Source organism: Dreissena polymorpha, chromosome 7 (genome assembly GCF_020536995.1).
Source record: "Dreissena polymorpha isolate Duluth1 chromosome 7, UMN_Dpol_1.0, whole genome shotgun sequence".
In the NCBI taxonomy this organism is placed as follows: Eukaryota; Metazoa; Mollusca; class Bivalvia; order Myida; family Dreissenidae; genus Dreissena; species Dreissena polymorpha.
Window position 1 is genome coordinate 48,388,283 of NC_068361.1, and position 23,435 is coordinate 48,411,717.

At 37.2% G+C, this 23,435-nt stretch overlaps 1 protein-coding gene across 1 annotated transcript in view; it reads left to right on the forward strand.

Annotated features, from left to right (window-relative positions):
* Window positions 1-11,636, forward strand: part of LOC127839692 (uncharacterized) — a 24,531-nt gene extending 12,895 nt beyond the window's left edge. Inside the window, exons 2-8 of the mRNA XM_052368075.1 lie at window positions 1-1,439; window positions 5,510-5,968; window positions 7,037-7,111; window positions 7,772-7,884; window positions 8,782-8,890; window positions 9,536-9,685; window positions 11,578-11,636. The exon at window positions 1-1,439 is cut by the window's left edge and continues 650 nt beyond it. Coding sequence (XP_052224035.1) covers window positions 1-1,439; window positions 5,510-5,968; window positions 7,037-7,111; window positions 7,772-7,884; window positions 8,782-8,890; window positions 9,536-9,685; window positions 11,578-11,636 — 2,404 coding nt within the window. The remainder of the gene's footprint in view (window positions 1,440-5,509; window positions 5,969-7,036; window positions 7,112-7,771; window positions 7,885-8,781; window positions 8,891-9,535; window positions 9,686-11,577) is intronic.
* The last annotated feature ends 11,799 nt before the right edge of the window (window positions 11,637-23,435 follow it).

The following is a 23,435-nucleotide window of genomic DNA, read 5'->3' on the forward strand; positions in this document are numbered from 1 at the left end:
TCTGAGTAGCGAAATGAATTTGTCTGAAAACAATCTGTCTACGCTCATTGAGAAATCCGCAATAGAAACCCAACGTACAATCGAGGACACAGAAATGGCCCTGAAAGAAAATCAACAAGATTGTACTACGGAAACTGTGTCCCAAATTGTAAAACATACATCATTTCTGAGTAGCGAAATGAAATCGTCTGAAAACAATCTGTCTGCGCTTATTGAGAAATCCGCAATAGATACCAGACGTACAATCGAGGACACAGAAATGACCTTGAAAGAAAATCAACAAGATTGTACAACGGAAACTGTGTCCCAAATCGTAAAACAGACATCATTTCTGAGTAGCGAAATGAAATCGTGTAAAAACAATCTGTCTGCGCATATTGAGAAATCAGCAATAGATACCCGACTTACAATCGATGACACAGAAATGGCATTAAAAGAAAATCAACAAGATTGTACTATGGAAATTGTGTCACAAATTGGAAAAAATACATCATTCCTGAGAAGCGAATTGAAATCGTCTGAAACCAATATTGCTTCGCGCATTGAGAAACTCGAACGTTCAATAGAATCTCTGGTGACAAAAGACAGCGAGAACAGAACATCGCTAACTTTGTTAGCAATTGGTGTACATGCATTTCTGGGTAGCGAAATCAAGTCGTCTGAAGCCAATCTTGCTGCGCAGATTGAGAAATCCGAAATAGTTACACGACGTACAATCGAAGAAACAGAAATGGCATTTCAAGGAAATCAACAAGTTTGTACTACGGAAATTTTGTCACAAATTAGAAAACATACATCTGATCTGAGTAGCGAAATGAATTTGTCTGAAAACAATCTGTCTACGCTCATTGAGAAATCCGCAATAGAAACCCAACGTACAATCGAGGACACAGAAATGGCACTGAAAGAAAATCAACAAGATTGTACTACGGAAACTGTGTCCCAAATTGTAACACATACATCATTTCTGAGTAGCGAAATGAAATCGTCTGAAAACAATCTGTCTGCGCTTATTGAGAAATCCGCAATAGATACCAGACGTACAATCGAGGACACAGAAATGACCTTGAAAGAAAATCAACAAGATTGTACAACGGAAACTGTGTCCCAAATCGTAAAACAGACATCATTTCTGAGTAGCGAAATGAAATCGTGTAAAAACAATCTGTCTGCGCATATTGAGAAATCAGCAATAGATACCCGACTTACAATCGATGACACAGAAATGGCATTAAAAGAAAATCAACAAGATTGCACTATGGAAATTGTGTCACAAATTGGAAAAAATACATCATTCCTGAGAAGCGAATTGAAATCGTCTGAAACCAATATTGCTTCGCGCATTGAGAAACCCGAACGTTCAATAGAATCTCTGGTGACAAAAGACAGCGAGAACAGAACATCGCCGGGCCAAGACGAGTACCTAGCAAAATGCCAAGGTTAGTACAGGGTTTTTAGTTACTATTTAAACTATTGAATTATACACAGGTGAAAGTGTGGCGAGATATTGATCTTTATGTAAGTCATACATACGGTTATAATCTAATCCTAAAGGGACTTTTTAGTATATTTTCGTTTTTTTGAAAAATGGCATTACATATGTTTACTAACAAATCTATAATTTTTAGAAATATTTTTTGTATAGTTATAATAGCATATTTTAAAATAAATGTACTGTCGTCACCGGATTCGAAATTGGGGCCTCTACATGCATAGGTAATGCGCTTCGACTGCGCCACGCGGGCTAAATACATTGCTAACAAAACATCAAAAATAGCGTATTTTCTAATTAATCGAGGGAAAGCGTTAAAAATCCTTTTTATTTTTTCGATTTCGAATGATGATCATCCATTTTTGAACCAGTATTTTTAGCATAAGTCGTAGTTAGGAGTGTTAGTTTGCTTTCTTTTACATAAGGCGTACACCTATTTTTGAATTTATCATTATTCGTTCGAAAGAAAACAATCGTTTGTGTAGATCTATGTTATACTATTGTTGTGAGAAAAGACCGTAAATTTAAATTTTGCAGTGTGTCTATCATATTGGAACATATTTACACACATATTTCTCTTAATGCTGTTGTATTGTATAGCCTTCAGTCTCTTTATGCTAGGAACGTTTTAAATGTTATACATAATTTACGGAATGTAAATGGTATAGTATTTTTTGTTACGCGAGTATTCGATTGCGACAACAGGATGGTTCGATAACGATGGCATGATGGTTCGATGATAGGAGTGTTTGATGGCTATATATTAGCCTATTTTTATTCCATTATCTTTCAATTCCCTTTTTCTTACACCCCCCTCATAATTTTTATTAAAATATCTGTTCAGGACCTTCATTTAAACGAGAAAGACGCGTTAAAAAACACCTAAATTAATCAGTAAAATGTAATCTTATTTTTACTACGCGCTGGTGCCGCGGACGATGCACTAATAATTTGAACGTATCTATATTAAGAAGTTGCCGTTCCGAACAGTATATTGTATATTGCTAGCATATTATTTAGTATATAGTTCACTCATGCATTTACTTTTATATAAAGCGACAAATCGTTAAGTTATCGTTTTTATCGAATGTTGTTTCAAGCGCAAATGAAGGAAAAAGTTAAATAAGCTGAGTTTATAAAGTAAAAAAACACATTTAGAACAACTCTTGATGCGGACATTAAAATGCGAACTTGGTAAGACGTAATTGTAGCTTAAAGGGGCCTTTTTACGTTATGGTAAATTGACAAAATAAAAAAAGGTTTCAGATTCGCACATTTTCGTTGTAGTTGTGATATTTGTGAGGAAACAGTAATATTGAACATGTACCATGCTCTAAAATATCAATAATATGCATATTTTGACGATTTAAAACCCTGAAAATTATAAAGCGTTGCAACGCGAAACGATTGAATACTTTGGGGGAATTCTTTTGTTGTCGTTATATTTTGTGATACTACGAGGATTGCTTATATAGAGTATAACATACATCACTAATTGTATAAGCATTGATGTCCGAGTGGTCTATGCGATAGACTTTTACTTCAGGGGCCAGTGGTTCGAGCCCAGTTGAGGGTTAATTTTTTTTCTTTCTTTAATTTTATTCTTGTATTAAGTGAAGCTTTTAAGATCCAATGCTTACATTTATCACTTTAAAGCATTTAATTACTAGCTTCAATACATGCAAAAATCTGTGAAAAGGTCCCTTTAATATGTACAAGATATAATAACCTGAACCATACTTAAAAAAGAACATCATTAAAATCGCGACCTCGGTATGCGATGGTTCGTTGATAATCGCGGTTTTAACGTCAATATAACGAATCAACGATACCCAAGATAAATAGCGAGTGATTTAAAAACGTCAGTTACCGAAGTCAGTGCATAGATTTGAAGTCGGAATTTATATACTGCGGTTACTTGCTTAAATGTTGTGGCGGTTTTTTACTGAAATGAAAATGAAACAAAGTTGCTGACATATCATTTTGTTTTTGCAGATACCATATGTTTCATAGCACTTATGTTTATTTGCCTTTTTTTCTTCTTCTTTTACGGTTTCTTCATTGTCTTCTTTTTTCTTCATCATTGCCATTTATATTACTATCTGTATTATTATTATTATTATTATTATTATTATTATTATTATTATTATTATTATTAGTAGTAGTAGTAGTAGTAGTAGTAGTAGTAGTAGTAGTAGTAGTAGTAGTAGAAGTAGTAGTAGTAGTAGCAGCAGCAGCAGCAGCAGCAGTAGCAGTAGTAGTAGTATGCCCCCCTTCGAAGAAGAGGAGGTATATTGCTTTGCACATGTCGGTCGGTCGGTCTGTCGGTCTGTCTCTGTCGGTCCGTCCACCAGGTGGTTTCCGGATGATTACTCAAGAACGCTTAGGCCTAGGATCATGAAACTTCATAGGTACATTGATCATGACTCTCAGATGACCTCTATTGATTTTGAGGTAACTAGGTCAAAGGTAAAGGTCACGGTAACCCGAAATAGTAAAATGGTTTCCGGATGATAACTCAAGAACGCTTAGGCCTAGGATCATGAAAATTGATAGGTAGATTGATCATGACTCGCAGATGACCCCTATTGATTTTCAGGTCACTAGGTCAAAGGTCAAGGTCACAGTGACCCAAAATATTAAAATGTTTTCCGGATGATATCTCAAGAACGCTTAGGCCTAGGATCATGAATCTTGATAGGTACATTGATCATGACTCGCAGATGACCCCTATTGATTTTCAGGTAACTAGGTTAAAGGTCAAGGTCACAGTGACCCGAAATAGTAAAATGGTTTCCGGATTATAACTCAAGAACGCTTATGCCTAGGATCATGAAACTTCGTAGGTAGATTGATAATGGCTGGCAGATGACCCCTATTGTTTTTCATGTCACTTGGTCAAAGGTCAAGGTCAAGGTGACCCGAAATAGTAAAATGGTTTCCGGATGATAACTCAATAAGGCTTATGCCTAGGATCATGAAACTTCATAGGTACATTGATCATGACTCGCAGATGACCCCTATTGATATTCAGGTCACAATGTAAAAGGTCAAGGTCATAGTGACCCGAAATAGTAAAATGGTTTCCGGATGATAACTCAAGAACGCTTATGCCTAGGAACATGAAACTCGATAGGTAGATTGATGATGACTCGCAGTTGACCCCTCTTGATTTTCAGGTCACTATATCAAAGGTCAAGGTCACGGTGACCTGAAATAGTAAAATGGTTTCCGGATGATAACTCAAGAACGCTAATGGCTACGATCATAAAATTTCATAGGTACATTGATCATGACTTGCAGATGACCCCTATTGATTTTGAGGTCACTAGGTCAAAGGTCAAGGTAATGGTGACCCGAAATAATAAAATGGTTTCCGGATGATAACTCAAGAACGCTTATGCCTAGGATCATGAAACTTGATAGGTACATTGATCATGACTGGCAGATGACCCCTATCGATTTTAAGGTCACTAGGTCAAATGTCAAGTTCAAGGTGACCCGAAATAGTAAAATGGTTTCCGGATGATAACTGAAAAACGCTTATTCCTAGGATCATGAAACTTAATAGGTAGATTGATCATGACTCGCAGATGACCCCTATTGATTTTCAGTTAAAAGGTCAAGGTTACGGTGACCCGAAATATTAAAATGGTTTCCGGATGATAACTCAAGAACGCTTATGGCTAGGATCATGAAACTTCATAGGTACATTGATCATGACTGGCAGATGACCCCTATTGATTTTCAGGTCACTAGGTCAAAGGTCAAGGTCACAGTGATAAAAAACATATTCACACAATGTCTGTCACTACAACGGAGAGCCCATATGGGGGGCATGCATGTTTTAAAAACAGCCTTTGTTATTATTATTAGATCGGCTGTTTTCGGAGAATGATGATGATGATGATGATGATGACGATGATGACTATTATTATTCTGAAAAATATCTGTTATTATTTACGATTATTCCTCGATGGTCTCATAAGTTGATCTAAGGTTTATTTATAATTTTAGATGTTCGTGAAAGATTAATAGAGTTCTATACGACGACGAAGAAAACTGTATCTGTTTCACCACTAAGGGAGGGTCGTGACAAACCTATATGGGATGTTTTTGTGCAACCGAAATTGAGCAACGTAATAATTGAGAAAGATGGATCTCGAAAGAAAACGGGAAACCCGGTTAACCAATATAAAGCCTTATTTTATAAAGATGAAAAGCTCAGTAGTCGTGTATTTGTTCAAGGAGATCCGGGGATGGGGAAAACTACATTCCTCACTAAACTGGCTCTTGACTGGTGTGATGCAGTGTCTGAGCACAATCCTGATTATAGTGCTACATTTAGTGATGTCGATACATTAAAGGAGTTCCAGTTTCTCTTTCAAATATCACTAAGAGATGCAAAGGACCAGCGGGAGGTTATAGAGATGATCAAAACACAAATAATAGACATGATTTACACTGGAAATAAACGTGAAGAGACCGTTAAGCTTTTACCATATATCCTTGAACGAGAGAAATACATCATAACAATGGATGGGCTTAATGAATGGATTGATCGTTTAAATAAATGCGTTTTACCTTTACTTCCACAATTTTATACGAAGTGCGTATCTGTTATTACATCACGACCATGGAAAATGGCGGATGAGCGAATAAAAGATTCCGAAATTAATAGTTTAATAGAAATTGAAGGAATAATTGATTCAGAAGACCTAGCAAAGAAACTAATAAATAGTCTTCAAACAGGCGATGTAAAGATACACGCTGACTTCATTAAGTACGTAAACGAACGTCAACTGATGAATTTGTTGACGTCACCCTGGCTGCAAACTCTGTTAGTCAATTTATGGATGAACGAGATGACATTTAGCGGTTCGTTGTGTGAAATAAATTGTATTCTCATAGACATACTTTTTAAGAATGCAGATGCGAAAAGGGGATATTTTCAAAGAGGGAATTCTTTTCGGTGTTTATCAAATACACGTTTTATTCAGCGGCAGATCGATATTTTTGATGCGCTAGCGAATGCTGCGTTTAACTTTACGTTTTCATCGAGAAAATCCCTGGTGTTCACCGAATGGGAATTATTAAATTTCCTGTCAGAAGATCAGTTGGAATTTTGCCTCTATGCTGGCGTTTTAACGATAAGATACAGCTTCAATGTAGCAGATCAGGATGCACAGTTTTCATTCATACACGAGACAGTACAGGAATTTATGGCCGCCTTTCATATTGCAAATTCCAAGCAAGACCTTATTAAACAGTTCCGAACCGGATCTAAACATAATGTATTAGAAATGAGCCAGACAATAATTTATCTATGTGGACTTGACTGTAAAATAGCTAATAAACTGATTTATTGTCTGGTTGACGACGAGTGCCTCAAAGACACAAGCAACGGACTGAGCATGTACATTAAGACTTTTTATAATCAGCACAACTTATTAACATTTCAAGACGACATTCGTACGCATAAAAACGTCTTAAAATCAAAACATAATCAAATGAATGACATCAAACGTTGCTTTGCACTTGCAGTATTATTCCAGCGCATGATCATTGATGGATGCATAGAAGCAAAAGCCAGCGGTGAAAAGAAAATTTGCCTGAAGTGTAGGGACTTCACATTTAATCAGAATCTTATTGAGTCCGATTCAAATGCATTAAAACTGCTTTTATTGTACAACAGTTCAAATGTACGGTCACTTATTTTAGAAAGTAATGTTCTACCAATAAGCGAAATATTGACAGTCATTCACCAATCAAAACATTGTCTTACACGTGTAAAGATGACAATGACTGCGGAAATAAGTAAAGCATTACATCATACGAGCATACAGGAGCTGAACTGTATCGGAAATTTTGACGTATCGTCATGTTCCTGTGTTCTTTCGTCCCTGTCTCAATTAACGTATTTAAGAATAGAGGACACAATATTTTTGCAAGACATTGCTCTTCCTGAAACATGACAACACATTGACTTTTCGAAATGCGAATGTTCATCTGAGTGGCTATGCAGATTTTTGATCACGCTGTCTTCATTAGATCATCCTGTCGTGTATGAGCTCGGTGGTGTTGTTTTTCAGTCAAGAGAAGGAACCCGAGGAGACGAATCGCAAAAACTTTTATCGGACTTGCGATCTCAAATTCGGTCAAATGAACTGTCCAATATCGATATATCAGTGGAAAATGGCAGTAAGGAATTGTTTGAATTATTACGTGACACAAGCATAGGAATCCTGACCCTAGAAACGGCTAATTGTGCCTCATTAGCATCAGAGATTCTTCACACGCTCAACAGGCTAACTAAGCTGTATTTGAGTGGAACCTATACGGGTCGGTGTGATCTCAAGCTGCCTGCTTCATTGGAGTATGTAAGACTTCAGGTAGGTGGGTGTTCATATGAGTGGCTGTGCAGCTTGTTGATCACGCTCTCGTTATTAGATCATCCTGTCAAGTGTGAGCTGGGGTATGTTGTATTGCAGTCAAGTGAAGAAATCTGTGGAAACGAAGCGCATACACATATATCGGACTTGCGATCTGAAATACTGTCACATGACTTGTCCAACATAGAGATATCAGTCGCCAATGGCAGTGCGGATCTGTTTGAACTATTACGTGATACACGTATTGGGATCCTCAACCTGAAAACGGATAATTGTGCCTCATTAGCATCCGAGATTCTTCACACGCTGAATAAGCTAACTAAGCTCTATTTGCGGGGAACCTATACGGGTAGATGTGATCTGAGACTGCCTGCGTCATTGCAGTGTATTAGTCTGCAGGAAGTCAAATGTATATCTGAGTGGCTGTGCAGCTTGTTAATCACGCTTTCTTCATTAGATCATCCTGTCAAGTGTGAGCTGTCGGATGTTGAATTTCAGTCAAGTGAAGAAAACCGTGGAGACAAAGCGCATACACATATGTCGGACTTGCGATCTGAAATACTTTCACATGACCTGTCCAACATAACGATATTAGTAAAAAATGGCAGTACGGAACTGTTTGAACTATTACGTGATACAAGTATTGGGATCCTAGCCCCGACAACGGCTGATTGTGCCTCATTAGCATCCGAGATTCTTCACACGCTGAATAAGCTAACTAAGCTCTATTTGTGGGGGACCTACACGGGTCGAAGTGATCTCAAGCTGCCTGCTTCATTGCAGCGTATTAGTCTGCAGAAAGTCAAATGTATATCTGAGTGGCTGTGCAGCTTGTTAATCACGCTCTCTTCATTAGATCATCCTGTCGAGTGTGAGCTGTGGGATGTTGTATTGCAGTCAAGTGAAGAAATCCGCGGAGACGAAGCGCATACACATGTATCGGACTTGCGATCTGAAATACTGTCATATGACCTGTCCAACATTACGATATCAGTGGAAAATGGCAGTAGGGAACTGTTTGAACTATTACGTGATACAAGTATTGGGATCCTTACTCTGGGAACGGCTGATTGTGCCTCATTAGCATCCGAGATTCTTCACACGCTGAATAAGCTATCTAAGCTCTATTTGTGGGGTACCTATACGGGTCGAAGTGATCTCAAGCTGCCTGCTTCATTGCAGTGTATTAGTCTGCAGGAAGTCAAATGTATATCTGAGTGGCTGTGCAGCTTGTTAATTACGCTCTCTTCATTAGATCATCCTGTTGAGTGTGAGCTGTGGGATGTTGTATTGCAGTCAAGTGAAGAAATCCGCGGAGACGAAGCGCATACACATGTATCGGACTTGCGATCTGAAATACTATCATATGACCTGTCCAACATTACGATATTTGTGAAAAAAGGCAGTAAGGAACTGTTTGAACTATTACGTGATACAAGTATTGGGTTCCTTAACCTGATGACGGATAATTGTGCCTCATTATCCGAGATTCTTCACACGCTGAATAAGCTAACTAAGCTCTATTTGCGGGGAACCTATACGGGTAGATGTGATCTCAAGCTGCCTGCTTCATTGCAGTGTATTAGTCTGCAGGAAGTCAAATGTATATCTGAGTGGCTGTGCAGCTTGTTAATTACGCTTTCTTCATTAGATCATCCTGTCAAGTGTGAGCTGTCGGATGTTGAATTGCAGTCAAGTGAAGAAATCCGCGGAGACGAAGCGCATACACATGTATCGGACTTGCGATCTGAAATACTGTCATGTGACCTGTCCAACATTACGATATCAGTGGAAAATGGCAGTAGGGAACTGTTTGAACTATTACGTGATACAAGTATTGGGATCCTTACTCTGGGAACGGCTGATTGTGCCTCATTAGCATCCGAGATTCTTCACACGCTGAATAAGCTATCTAAGCTCTATTTGTGGGGGACCTACACGGGTCGATGTGATCTCAAGCTGCCTGTTTCATTGCAGCGTATTATTTTGCAGAAAGTCAAATGTATATCTGAGTGGCTGTGCAGCTTGTTAATTACGCTCTCTTCATTAGATCATCCTGTTGAGTGTGAGCTGTGGGATGTTGAATTGCAGTCAAGTGAAGAAATCCGCGGAGACGAAGCGCATACACATGTATCGGACTTGCGATCTGAAATACTGTCACATGACCTGTCCAACATTACGATATTTGTGAAAAAAGGCAGTAAGGAACTGTTTGAACTATTACGTGATACAAGTATTGGGTTCCTTAGCCTGATGACGGATAATTGTGCCTCATTAGCATCCGAGATTTTTCACACGCTGAATAAGCTAACTAAGCTCTATTTGCGGGGAACCTATACGGGTAGATGTGATCTGAGACTGCCTGCGTCATTGCAGTTTATAAGTCTGCTGGAAGGCGAGTGTTCATCTGAGTGGCTGTGCAGCTTGTTGATCACGGTCTCTTCATTAGACCATCCTGTCGTATGTGAGCTGTGGGATGTTGTATTGAAGCCAAGTGAAGAAATCCGCGGAGAAGAAGCGCATACACATATATCGGACGTGCGATCTAAAATACTGTCACATGACCTGTCTAACATTACGATATTTGTGAAAAATGGCAGTAAGGAACTGTTTGAACTATTACGTGAAACAAGTATTGGGATCCTAAGCCTGAAAACGGCTAATTGTACATCATTAGCATCAGAGATTCTTCACACGCTCAACAGGCTAACTAAGCTTTATTTGAGGGGGACCTATACGGGTCGATGTGATCTCAAGCTGCCGGCTTCATTACAGTGTATAAGTATCCAGGAAGTCAAATGTATATCTGAGTGGCTATGCAGCTTGTTAATCACGCTCTCTTCATTAGATCATCCTGTCGAGTGTGAGCTGTCGGATGTTGTATTGCAGTCAAGTGAAGAAATCCGCGGAGACGAAGCGCATACACATGTATCGGACTTGCGATCTGAAATACTGTCATATGACCTGTCCAACATTACGATATTTGTGAAAAAAGGCAGTAAGGAACTGTTTGAACTATTACGTAATACAAGTATTGGGTTCCTTAGCCTGATGACGGATAATTGTGCCTCATTAGCATCCGAGATTTTTCACACGCTGAATAAGCTAACTAAGCTCTATTTGCGGGGAACCTATACGGGTAGATGTGATCTGAGACTGCCTGCGTCATTGCAGTTTATAAGTCTGCTGGAAGGCGAAGGCGAGTGTTCATCTGAGTGGCTGTGCAGCTTGTTGATCACGGTCTCTTCATTAGACCATCCTGTCGTATGTGAGCTGTGGGATGTTTTATTGCAGTCAAGTGAAGAAACCCGTGGAAACGAAGCGCATACACATATATCGGAGTTGCGATCTGAAATACTGTCACATGACCTGTCAAACATTGAGATATTAGTGGGAAATGGCAGTAAGGAACTGTTTGAACTATTACGTGATACAAGTATTGGTATCCTAGACCTGAGGACGGTTAATTGTGCCTCATTAGCATCCGAGATTCTTCACACGCTCAACAGGCTAACAAAGCTCTATTTGTGGGGAACCTATACTGGTCGGTGTGATCTGAGACTGCCTGCTTCATTACAGTGCATAAGTCTCCAGAAAGGCGAGTATACATCTGAGTGGCTGTGCAGCTTGTTGATCACGTTGTCTTTATTAGACCATCCTGTCGAGTGTGAGCTGTTTGGTGTTGTATTGCAGGCAAGCGAACGAACCCGTGGAGGCGAATCACATACACATTTATCGGAGTTGCGATCTGAAATACTATCACATGACCTATCCAACATTAAGATATCGAGCTATGAAACCTGTTCAAAAGATGACGTAATGCAACGAGAATATTTGACCAATGATACAACCGATGTTATTGATAGGTCGAGTGCAAATGTGTCTGATCTACAGTCAGAAATGTTGTCATGTGACATGTCTAACATCGAACTGAAAATCTTCAAATTTCAAAATGAGCGGTTTGAAATGTTGCGCGGTACGAGTATAAGAAGCGTGCAGCTTCAGGCTTTTGACGATGTTTCACTGACATATGTGACACAAAACACGTTACCCGCATTTAAAGAAATTCGTTTACAAGGAAATTATTTGACTGATTTTAATCACACATTACCATCGACCCTTCAATTAATTATTTTACAAGAAGGATCATGCTCATCAGATTGGCTGTACAGTTTGATGTTAAAACTTTCAACGCTTAATCATGCAGTGCGCGTCTTCTTATATGAATACGTCGTTTTACAGAGGCGTGAGGCGATTGAAAAAGACCCCGAACCGCTAATGCGATGTGCAGATTTGTCAAGTGTTAAGTTGGAAGTATTTAAGGATTGTCCTGGATTATATGAAACATTACTCACAATGCATATAACCAGTCTGAACATAACTAAAATAGAACACGCCGACTTGCTGTCACAGACACTGCCCCTTCTCACCCACTTGCAGCAGCTAAGGATTTGTTTGAACAAGTATGACATGAAGATGAAACTGCCAGAATGTATTAAGTATGTGTTTATAATTTATAAAACATTGTCCCCATCAGCACTGCAACAATATGTAAATGATCTGTCTGCTATCAAACATAGTGTACAGTGTAAACTGCTGTTCCGTGTGGAAGAGAATGACGATGAATATACGAGAATCAAGCAAGATTTTTGTGAATTAAAATCAGTTAATGTCCAACATTTTGAAATTGTGAACAAAAAGGGTACTGTTCGTAGTGCTGCTTCTCTTATACTTTCTGCTACTGCTGATGATTGCGATGGCGATTACGACAAACATTTACTCCGACGAGAGGGGGAATACGTTGATACGAAGCCATGGATTCACTATTGTAAAATTCGTCTGAAGATATTGTACAAAGATACCTGTGGAGAAAGTTCTGAAACTCTCGCGTTTTGAAAGTAGTGTTATTTTATCGCATGTTGTAGTTACTTTAAAACGGACACAAAGATCTGAACTGGAATACTTATTTAAAAGTCTATATGTTTGTTCTTGTTTTTCCTTATCGTACATTTAATATCATTTACCAAAAGTTTGTTTTGTGAAAATTAATGAATTTGAGCAAAGACACATTTGAGAAATATACTTTTCCGCACTATTATACAAATTGTATTTAAAGAAATTCACATATTGAAAGAATCAACAGTTTTAATGATTATATATAAGTGCCTAATGAGTGTATATGAAACCAAATTATAAAACTTTAACATGACACAAAATAAAGTAAATTTAACAACAATATAAAATCCTTGATAAAAATGTGTCATTTACTTAGAAGACGTGTTTGTGCATCGTGCTTTAAACCATGGTCATCAACCCGAAATAAATAAAGGATCAAAGGAGTCAAACCATGGTTATCATTTGTCTAATCAAGTCATCAGCCCAAAGAATGGTCGTCAACGTTGGCCACTAAGCTATGGTCATCTATCGGGTTTCCACGTCGAAAGCGCAAACCACGGTCGATAACGTGGGTTACCAAGTCAACAGTGAAATACATGGTCATCTCGCGGGTAAACAAGTTAGGAGCTTAAAACATGCACCAAACGCGGGATTGCCAGGTAATCGGCGCACAGACACTATTTACCTAGTGAGCAGCGCAAACTAAAGTAGAAATTGCGGGTAACCAAGTCAGAAGCGCAAAACAAAGGTAGTAATAGCTGTTAATACCGTCAACACCTCAAACAATGGTCATCATCTCGGGTTATACCGTCAGCCGCGCACATCATGGTCGTCATTTAGGGTTATATCGTCAGCAGCTCATACACTGGTCATCATCGAGGGTTATACCGTCAGTAGTAAACAAACTGATCATCATCATGGGTTATGCAGTCAGCAGCGCGCACAGTGGTCATCATCGTGGGTTATACTGTTTATGGCGCACACCATGGTCGTCATCTCGGGTTATAACGTTAGAAGCGCACACACTGGTCATCATCGTGGGTTATACCGTCAGCAGCGCACACAATGGCCATCATCTCGGGTTATGACGTCAGCAGCGCACACCATGGTCGTCATCTCGGGTCATACCGTCGGCATCGCACACACTGGTCATCATCGTGGGGTATACCGTCAGCAGCGCACACACTGGTCATCATTGTGGGTTAAAACGTCAGCAGCGCACACACTGGTCATGATCGTGGGTTATACAGTCAGCAGCGCACACACTGGTCATGATCGTGGGTTATACCGTCAGCAGCGCACACAATGGCCATCATCTCGGGTTATGACGTCAGCAGCGCACACCATGGTCGTCATCTCGGGTCATACCGTCGGCATCGCACACACTGGTCATCATCGTGGGTTATACCGTCAGCAGCGCACACACTGGTCATGATCGTGGGTTACACCGTCAGCAGCGCACACACTGGTCATCATCACGGGTGATACCGTCAGCAGCGCACACACTGGTCATCATCACGGGTTATACCGTCAGCAGCGCACACACTGGTCATGATCGTGGGTTATACCGTCAGCAGCGCACACACTGGTCATGATCGTGGGGTATACCGTCAGCAGCGCACGCACTGGTCATCATTGTGGGTTATACCGTCAGCAGCGCACGCAATGGTCGTCATCTCGGGTTATACCGGCAGCAGCGAATACCATGGTTTTCATCGTGGGTTATACCGTCAGCAGATCACACACTGGTCATCATCGTGGATTATACAGTCAGCAGCGCAAATCATGGTTGTCATCTCGGGTTATACCGTCAGCAGCGCACATCATGGTCGTCATCTCACGTTATACCGTCAGCAGCGCACACACTGGTCATCCTCGTGGGTTAAACCGTCAGTAGCTCAAACAATTGTCGTCATCGCGGTGTTATCCGTCGTCAGCACATACAATGATCGTCAATGCGGGATATACCGTCAGCAGCGCACACCATTATTGTCCTCGCGGGTTATACCGTTATCAGCACAAACCATTTTCGTCATCGCAGGTTATACGGTCAGAAGCGCACACCATTTTCTTCATCGCAGGTAATACAAATGCAACGCTCACCATGATCACCATCTCGGGTTATAACGTAAGAAGTGCTCAGCATGATCGTCATTGCCTTCGCAAGTAAGGTCCACGTCGCGGGTGCAAAGTCAATAACACAAATCATGGCCATCAAAGCGATGTTACCAAGTCAGCGCCGCTCGAATGCTCAAAGGTGTTTGTAACATTTAAATTGATATATTTGCATATATATTTTAACGTGATTGCTTTTATTGTCCAGTGTCAGATGTGACTTAATGTAACAAAGAGTTTATGAACCCAAATTGTTTTATTAATCATATTTTATAAAACAATTCTTCAATGCTTAAACTGTTTGAATAGTGATAAACACAATATAACAATATTCTTTGTTTTATAACCGTTCGCACTAGTCAAATTCTGTGTATCTTTGTATTTAAGTAAACTATGTAAATGCAAACTAGTATGGACCTTCTGAGGCAACAGGCTGAACAACTGTTTTGTCCGATTCCAAGCCTACACTCTTATTTTCATAAAATAACATGTTTTTAGACTTTTATGATGTAACGACGTAATATGTTACCAATAAATCCAGACAAGCGATGAATGCTTATAATGTAGACAATACTATACTTTCAATAAATTTGGATCTGCTACAAACCAACAAACTATGATTTTAAATATTTAATTAAACATAAAAATATGGTTTGGTTTTGAGACTAATGCACAATTGTTTAAAATTCAAATTATAAACTACAGTCAGAATGCAATCACGTTCCCTATTCAACGTATATTTAACTAGTAGAAAGAAATCTAAGATCTTACCGCTGACTTTTAAAGTTTATTCAAATGCATTACAGATTCAAATGGAATGTTGAGTTTTAATCAATATATGAACGACGTTATTTAAATCAGCTTACAGAATCAACTCGAGTAAAGGGCCAAACATATCTTAAGCATGGAAAAAATCTAAACAGTAACAGTATTCGGTTTTAAATAATGTATGGACATGTATGAAACAGTTTCAAAATATGTTATTTATGTTTGCAATTCGAATAACATTTATATGATATTTGCACGTTTTCTTTTTAGCTGCAAGAACGTGTGTCATTGAGCCCGCAGTTTATAAGAATACAAAGAGCATGAACGACAGCTCAGCAGTTAGATTGTAAGGGAAACCAATAATGCTTCTCTCAACCTTGTGTCAGTTTTTATGTCATTTAGAAATAAATCATTTATTTTTTGTTTCAATAAACCCAATTTGTATCGAATTTAAAATAAAAATACAAATGTAAAATGTAATATTAAACCGGCTTTCAAACAAACAATAAACTTACAGTTTTCGTTTACTCGTGATCAACGTTTAAAATGAATGATATATATATATATATATATATATATATATATATATATATATATATATATATATATATATATATATATATATATATATATATATATATATATTTGTTTTAAAAGCCTTCTTGTATACAATCGAAATATCGCCTCTTTGATTGTTTTTTCTTTTTATTTGAGCAGGTGCTCCGCTTTGGTCTCGAGAGTGCAATTAATACCAAGTGTCAATGGACCCTGAGTGAAGATTAAATACCGCACCAAGAATAAGGATTATCGCAAGTTTTACTGCACTTCCCGACTCGTTCTAGTCTGTATGGTAACGTGGTATCCCGATGATGAAGAAGACAACCAGCACTGCTTTACATACGAGTGAACGTTTAAAGAGCAGGTAATCCATGTCTAGATGGTTTCTTCCTGTTTCCGATGACTGGAGTCAGTGACAATACTTTCTCTTAATGAAGCATTCATTGAACTTGGTAATTTTTATTTTAGTTTTGTCGGGATTTGATTGACGCTTGATTATGTGCCGTCATTATTTACGTTAAGTACGATGTTTTACACTGTGAATTCGTAATATTGATAAATACTTTGGTAGTTGATTTATTACCCGATAACATTTGACAAACGTTTATGTATACATTGTTTTTACTCACGTCATTTTGATAAATGTAAATAAAAGGTTTTATGTAGACTTCACCGCTATTGAATTGTGTAAATAGAAGGTTTTATGTAGACTTCACCTCTATTGAATCGTGTAAATAGAAGGTTTTATGTAGACTTCACCGCTATTGAATCGTGTAAATAGAAGGTTGTGTGTAGACTTCACCACTATTGAATCGTGTAAATAGAAGGATGTGTGTAGACTTCACCACTATTGAATCGTGTAAATAGAAGTTTGTATGTAGACTAAACCGCTATTGAATCGTGTTAATAGAAGGTTGTATGTAGACTTCACCACTATTGAATCGTGTAAATAGAAGGATGTGTGTAGACTTCACCACTATTGAATCGTGTAAATAGAAGGTTGTATGTAGACTTCACCACTATTGAATCGTGTAAATAGAAGTTTGTATGTAGACTAAACCGCTGTTGAATCGTGTAAACAGAAAGTTGTATGTAGACTAAACCGCTATTGAATCGTGTAAATAGAAGGTTGTGTGTAGACTTCACCACTATTGAATCGTGTAAATAGAAGGTTGTATGTAGACATAACCACTATTGAATCGTGTAAATAGAAGGCTGTATGTAAACTTTACCGCTATTGAATCGTGTTAATAGTAGGTTGTATGTAGACTTCACCGCTATTGAATCATGTAAATAGAAGTTTGTATATAGACTTAACCGCTATTGAATCGTGTAAATAGAAGGTTTATGTAAACTTCACCACTATTGAATCGTGTAAATAGAAGTTTTTGTGTAGACTTCACCACTATTGAATCGCTTAAATAGAAGGGTTATGTAGACTTTACCGCTATTGAATCGTTGTTTTACATGGACTACGTAGCATTGTTTTTGAATTCCCAAAATAATTTCTATCTGTAAATATAAAGGTGTAAGTGGCAGAATGTTTTCACTGTGTAAGTCATTTCGAATAACTAACGTGTACATGCCTTATTCACATTACGTTTTCACGTTCATATATTTCGTTTCATCTTCATACTCCCATTAAATTGTACCTATGTTTCAAATTGAAGAGATCCCGCAACGCAATATACACAATGATGCACGTGCATAGTGGTATAGCTGCATTTGTAAATAATTTGTTTGCACATGTATATTTGTATTTTTAAATGATTTACAGCGGTAAAGGCAAAACGTGTTTAAATTACCGTGTTGCCATCATGGTTATGGTTTTGATTTTATATACTGAGATGTTACTCCGTGCATTGCTGTAAATTACATAATATTATTTCATTCTATTTCTTCATTTCGGATGATCGTGTAAATACCTTGTACAAATATTAAATAACATGCTAATGGAATGTAAATTTATTTATACATAAATGTTGTTGTAAATACATATTTTTTATAACCTGTATGCAATTATATTAATTTACATTTAAGTTCATTACATTTTATTACAACGTTACTCTTGTAAGTTGATTTATTTAAACATAAGGATCGATTCAAGTTTGTAGAAACGGTTCTGAATACTGTAAAATACTATTTGCTCCGATTAATGCAATTAAGAATATGTTAAATTATGTAGAAACGGTTCTAATTATCATATTATTTTTACGCAATACATTATATAACTCTGACAAAACTTTACTTTGAGTATATGTTTTGGTTACGAGTTACAATCATGCATTATGTTGATTACAATTATTTTATGGTTCCTGCCTATTTGAAGCTCAATTGGTATTGGTAATGTATTTTAGTTTTGATTTTTAAATTTGTAAAAACTACATTATTTTTCAAAAATGTTCACGTGTTTTGTTTTATGTTTCAATTCGTTGATAGATAACCTTCATAGATGAAGGTTAAACGCTACTTGAAAAGTATAAATTGTCTCCCAAATACAATAAACGTTTATGCATTATTTATTTTGTTTTACATATGTTGTTTGTGTTAATATAATTGCAGTGTTACTGGATTGTAAATTATTTGCAATGTGAGAGTTGACCAGCCACAATATTCTGTTCTAATGATGATGATACATGAACAGCTTCTATTGACCGAAAATACAAAATACACGGATAGCTTTATTGTAAGTTTGCCAATTTGAACGAAGCTCTGCAAGTAAATATGCAGTTCGCGTTTTAATTATATCATGTGTTTGTCCTTTCATTATAGAATGGAACTTATTTCATTTCTATATATGATTAACATTTTAAATATTGTTTCAGAGAATTGTACATTGTCCAGTGCGCCATTTTGATTTATTGATCGAAAGTTTAACTGACGTTTTAATTGCACGTGTGTGCATATGAAACTTAATTGCTTGTTTTTTATTTTACGACATTCTGTTAATTTTTAAATATGATGTATCAATATTATTTTAATTTCAATGAACATTGATTGTTGAATTTATTGAATGTTGAATACACGCTATCAATGTATGGAATGTGGAATTGTTAATTTAACATTTGACGAGTCATCGAACGATTTGTTATACTTCCAATTGTCGTATGTTGCAAAGATAAATAGCAAAAAGTGAATATTTTGGTATATATGAGAAATATTCATCTATGTTTGCGGAATAAATATCTAATAACTGTGTAAAAACTTGAAAAACTTAATTCGAAATGTGCATTTTCAATAATTTACTTCTATACTTCCGAATTTTACAATGTGGTATAAAAATCCGTTGTTAACGGTTAGCAAATCTGACAATAGTACGTCTGTGTGCTTTGTATATTCTAACACGATTATTTTATAATAAGTATGGGCGGTATCCAATGTTTTGTAAAAAGTACTGTAGAATTCTTTAAAATTGAACAGTGAAGTGCAAGTGCTAAAACGCGCCCGATCACATCGTTACAAACTTGACGTTTCTGTGCAACGTTATGTAACAAAAGCATTATATGCTGTGAAAAAAATCGTAATTAATATGTACAACACTTGTAAAACTAAGTGAAGTTTATGTTAACCTTGCTGTTTTCATGTTGCATCATCTATAGCATCGATATGAGGTCGCCATGGCGTAAAGTGGATGGTGTCCGCCTAGCGGGCGGGAGGTCACGGGTTAGATCCCTGCTTTGGAACCGTTCTTTAGATCTCCCCCAAAGATACCAAGTACTGGTTCTACACAGGAAAATGGCTCGAGAGTTTCAATATGCCTTATGCTTTCGATGCGATCGAGCTTTATAAATATATTTAAACTAACTACAGTATCAATTAATATGAATTAATATAGGTAATTTGATAGTCATTTAGACACAGGGCACAAACTTAATAATTATACATAAATAATGGAAGAATTATATTGACGTCATAGTGTTTTGGAAATGCTAAGATGACGTCATTGATAAGCGCGGTGATTGAGAATCATCAAAGATTGGCGGAGTATAGAAACAGTTTTAGTAATAATGCATGAGCTTTTAGAATTAACCTATTTAATTAAGCTCGATTTCATCGAAAGCCTCATTTTCATTAAAACTCTCACGAGTCCGTTTCCTGGGTAGAACCAGTACTAGGTGTTTTCGGGAAGAACGCTCCCACAGTGTTGATGAAACCCGTGATCTCCAGGTCGCTAAGCGGACACAACATTCAGTACGTAACGGCGACCTCTAAGCATCTTAGCTTATGAGCTTTGCAATACAGGCATTATGTTGTATAATCCACGGTCATTAGTATTGATGCGTAATTAACAACAATAGAACATTATCATTATTCCTTTATCTGAACTTTTTGTCTATGTAATTAAACATGAAAATGCATGTAATCATTCGTAAATAGTGAAACCATGCGATGAAATAATTTCACGTCCTTTGAGCAGATGAAAGTTTGATATATTATTAAATTCACCAATTTCCAAAATGCTGAAATGATCATATTTATTGAGACTATGTTTGTATAAGATCGTTTAATTGTTTAAACCATAGCACTGCTTATATTGTATGAATGTAAGTGCGTCGCCAACATGTTCTTATTACTGCTCTTGATTTGAATAAGAAGCTCAAGAAAACTGTTGTTCTACAAAGTTAGCATTTAATTAGCAGTTTATTTTGTTCTGTGTTTTTTATTGTTTTAATACGATTAATGAACTAAATATATGTATACATCTTTTGTTCAGTACGCAGACTTATTTTTATTGATTTTCATCAAACATCTCTATTACAACGTGAATAAACAAATGAAGCAACAACACATTTTGTTCATTTTCATATACCCAAATATTATATATATTTACTATGACTGCACATACACGTGTTTAAGGTATAAACTAAGAAAAACACTTTATTTGCTTAGGTATTTACATGGTATTCCTTAAAAGTGTTACCAGAAAAAATATTTTTGAGACGATGCTATGTTATTTCGTAAATAGTGAAAAAGAGAGTGGAGAAGCTAGGTTGCAGTATGCAGACTTTTATGTTGATATGTTTTATATGCTCCTTATGAAACTTTACATTGAACCCTCGTACATTTCGTGATTAAAAACAGGAAACTGTGAACGTTCTGTTGTTCTTTTGAAATGTTTAAGTCATCCATTTATATAAATTAAGCTACTTTTTCTTTATTTATTCGGAACTAACACACGTTGCCACCGGTACATAAACCGTAAACCTGCACATAGTGTAAACTCTCTTGTAATTCTTGTAACCAATATTTTGAAACAGTTTATATCTCAGAGTTGCAAATACGGCACATAATTCAATTAAAGGGGAACATCGACGGTATTCTAAGCAATAGAGACACGAACTCAACAACGCAGTGTCACTCCTTTCAAGAATATATTTCTAGAGTAACGCTCGATAAGTCATTGTCGGCTCAGGTACTGCTTTAAAGTACAGTTTATAAAATGTTTTTAAATTCCGGATTATATTATACTTTAAGAATTATGCAATATAATTATCAATGTGCGACAGTACTTAGCCTCCGGCTTTAGTCCATATACAATTAGGGGCCGCCTGGCTGGTCACGTTCATGCCATAGAGTCCGATGTTGGGTTTTCTATTTCTTAAGTACATTAATTATGTACATGTAAATGCGCTTAATTAGAAAAATACTTACTAATACAATTACCTATAACTCACTAGTATAATTTCAATTAATATATTTTAAACACACAAAACAAATGAAGTATCGACCTATTCGTAAGGTACAATACGTGCGTGAAGCCCACTAGGGTAAATGCAATCTCAGAAACAGATAAGAAAGGAACATATACATATATGATCAATGTATAGGTTTTAAAAAGACGTGAGCACGGAAGTAGGTTTAGTACTTATACACATACTAATCGATAAATTTGATAGTGCGCTTTGTTTTAAAATGAACGTACTGTCGGTATGTGACTTGAATCAACGACCCCCGAGACAGGCCACTATGACCCGATGAGTACACATTTATTGACAAAGATAACCATGGCTAGGTGCTTTCGGGTTAGCGATGCTCATCAAGGCATCCTAGGTCCAATCCCCGTTCCTGGCACCATGTGATGTTATTAGGTGGTCTGACACTATTTCGGACAGGTGGAGTTGGCCGGGTACTCCGGTTTACCCTAAAGCAAAAAATTAAGCCAAAATTAAACATCTTCCAGTTAAAATTAATAGCTTGAAAATATAGTTATAATTCAAAATTTGTGCCAATTGTCGTGAGTCCGTTAAATTGGTATTTTATTCTTCACTAAACGCAGTCAATCCACATTGTCTATGAAGTTTTCAATGACATCCAATCTCTATTTCACATTTGACCTGTTTTATTGAAATACATTTTTTACGCTAGAAATGTGAAGAGGTATCTTATATTTGTGCTCTATGGTGTTAACAATATGATTTGTGAAAAAAAGATAACGGCTTTTTACAAAGCATCTGCAAGATGCGCAAAATTATACCCTACTACAAGTGAACCCCGCTTTGGAAATCGATGAATTAATGAATGTGCATAAAATGTCCTCTCAGATTAGCATGTCAAGTCCACACAGGCTAATCAGGAACAACACTGTCCGCTTTTATGGTATTTTTCGTTAAAAGGAAGTATCTTAGCGAAAATCCTGTTAAGGCGAAAAGTGTTGACCGTGATCAGCCTGAGCGGACTGCATCGGCTAATGTGGGACGACACTATAAACACATGCAAAAAGCCCCGTTTTTCCAAAAGACAGGCTCACATATGATGCGTTATTTACGCGGCTTTCTTGCGGCCGTTAATCACAGAAGCCAACTCTTTTAACAGATGCATAAATAAACGAGCCAGTTCTACTTACCGTGGTGGCGCTTAACACGCATGCATTAAGCCCCGTTTTCCCAAATGCGTTATTTACGCAGCTTTCTTACGGCCTTAAATTACGAACACCACCTCTTTTTAGAGATGAATTAATGAACGAGCAAATGGTAGTTTCGTGGTGGCGCTTTACACCGGAAGTGTTTTAAATACACAGATCATTGTACATGGTTAGATGGTTGTACATGTTGTTGTTGTTATTTCAACATATTTCGATTTATTTAAAAACAAACGGGCAATGTAGTGCCACTCAGCTTAGATTGATTCATCATCCACAAATATACAGAAGCATACAATCCCACATTATTTGGAAACGTGCGGCCCTTCATAAGTCATGAGATGGTGGAGTTTTT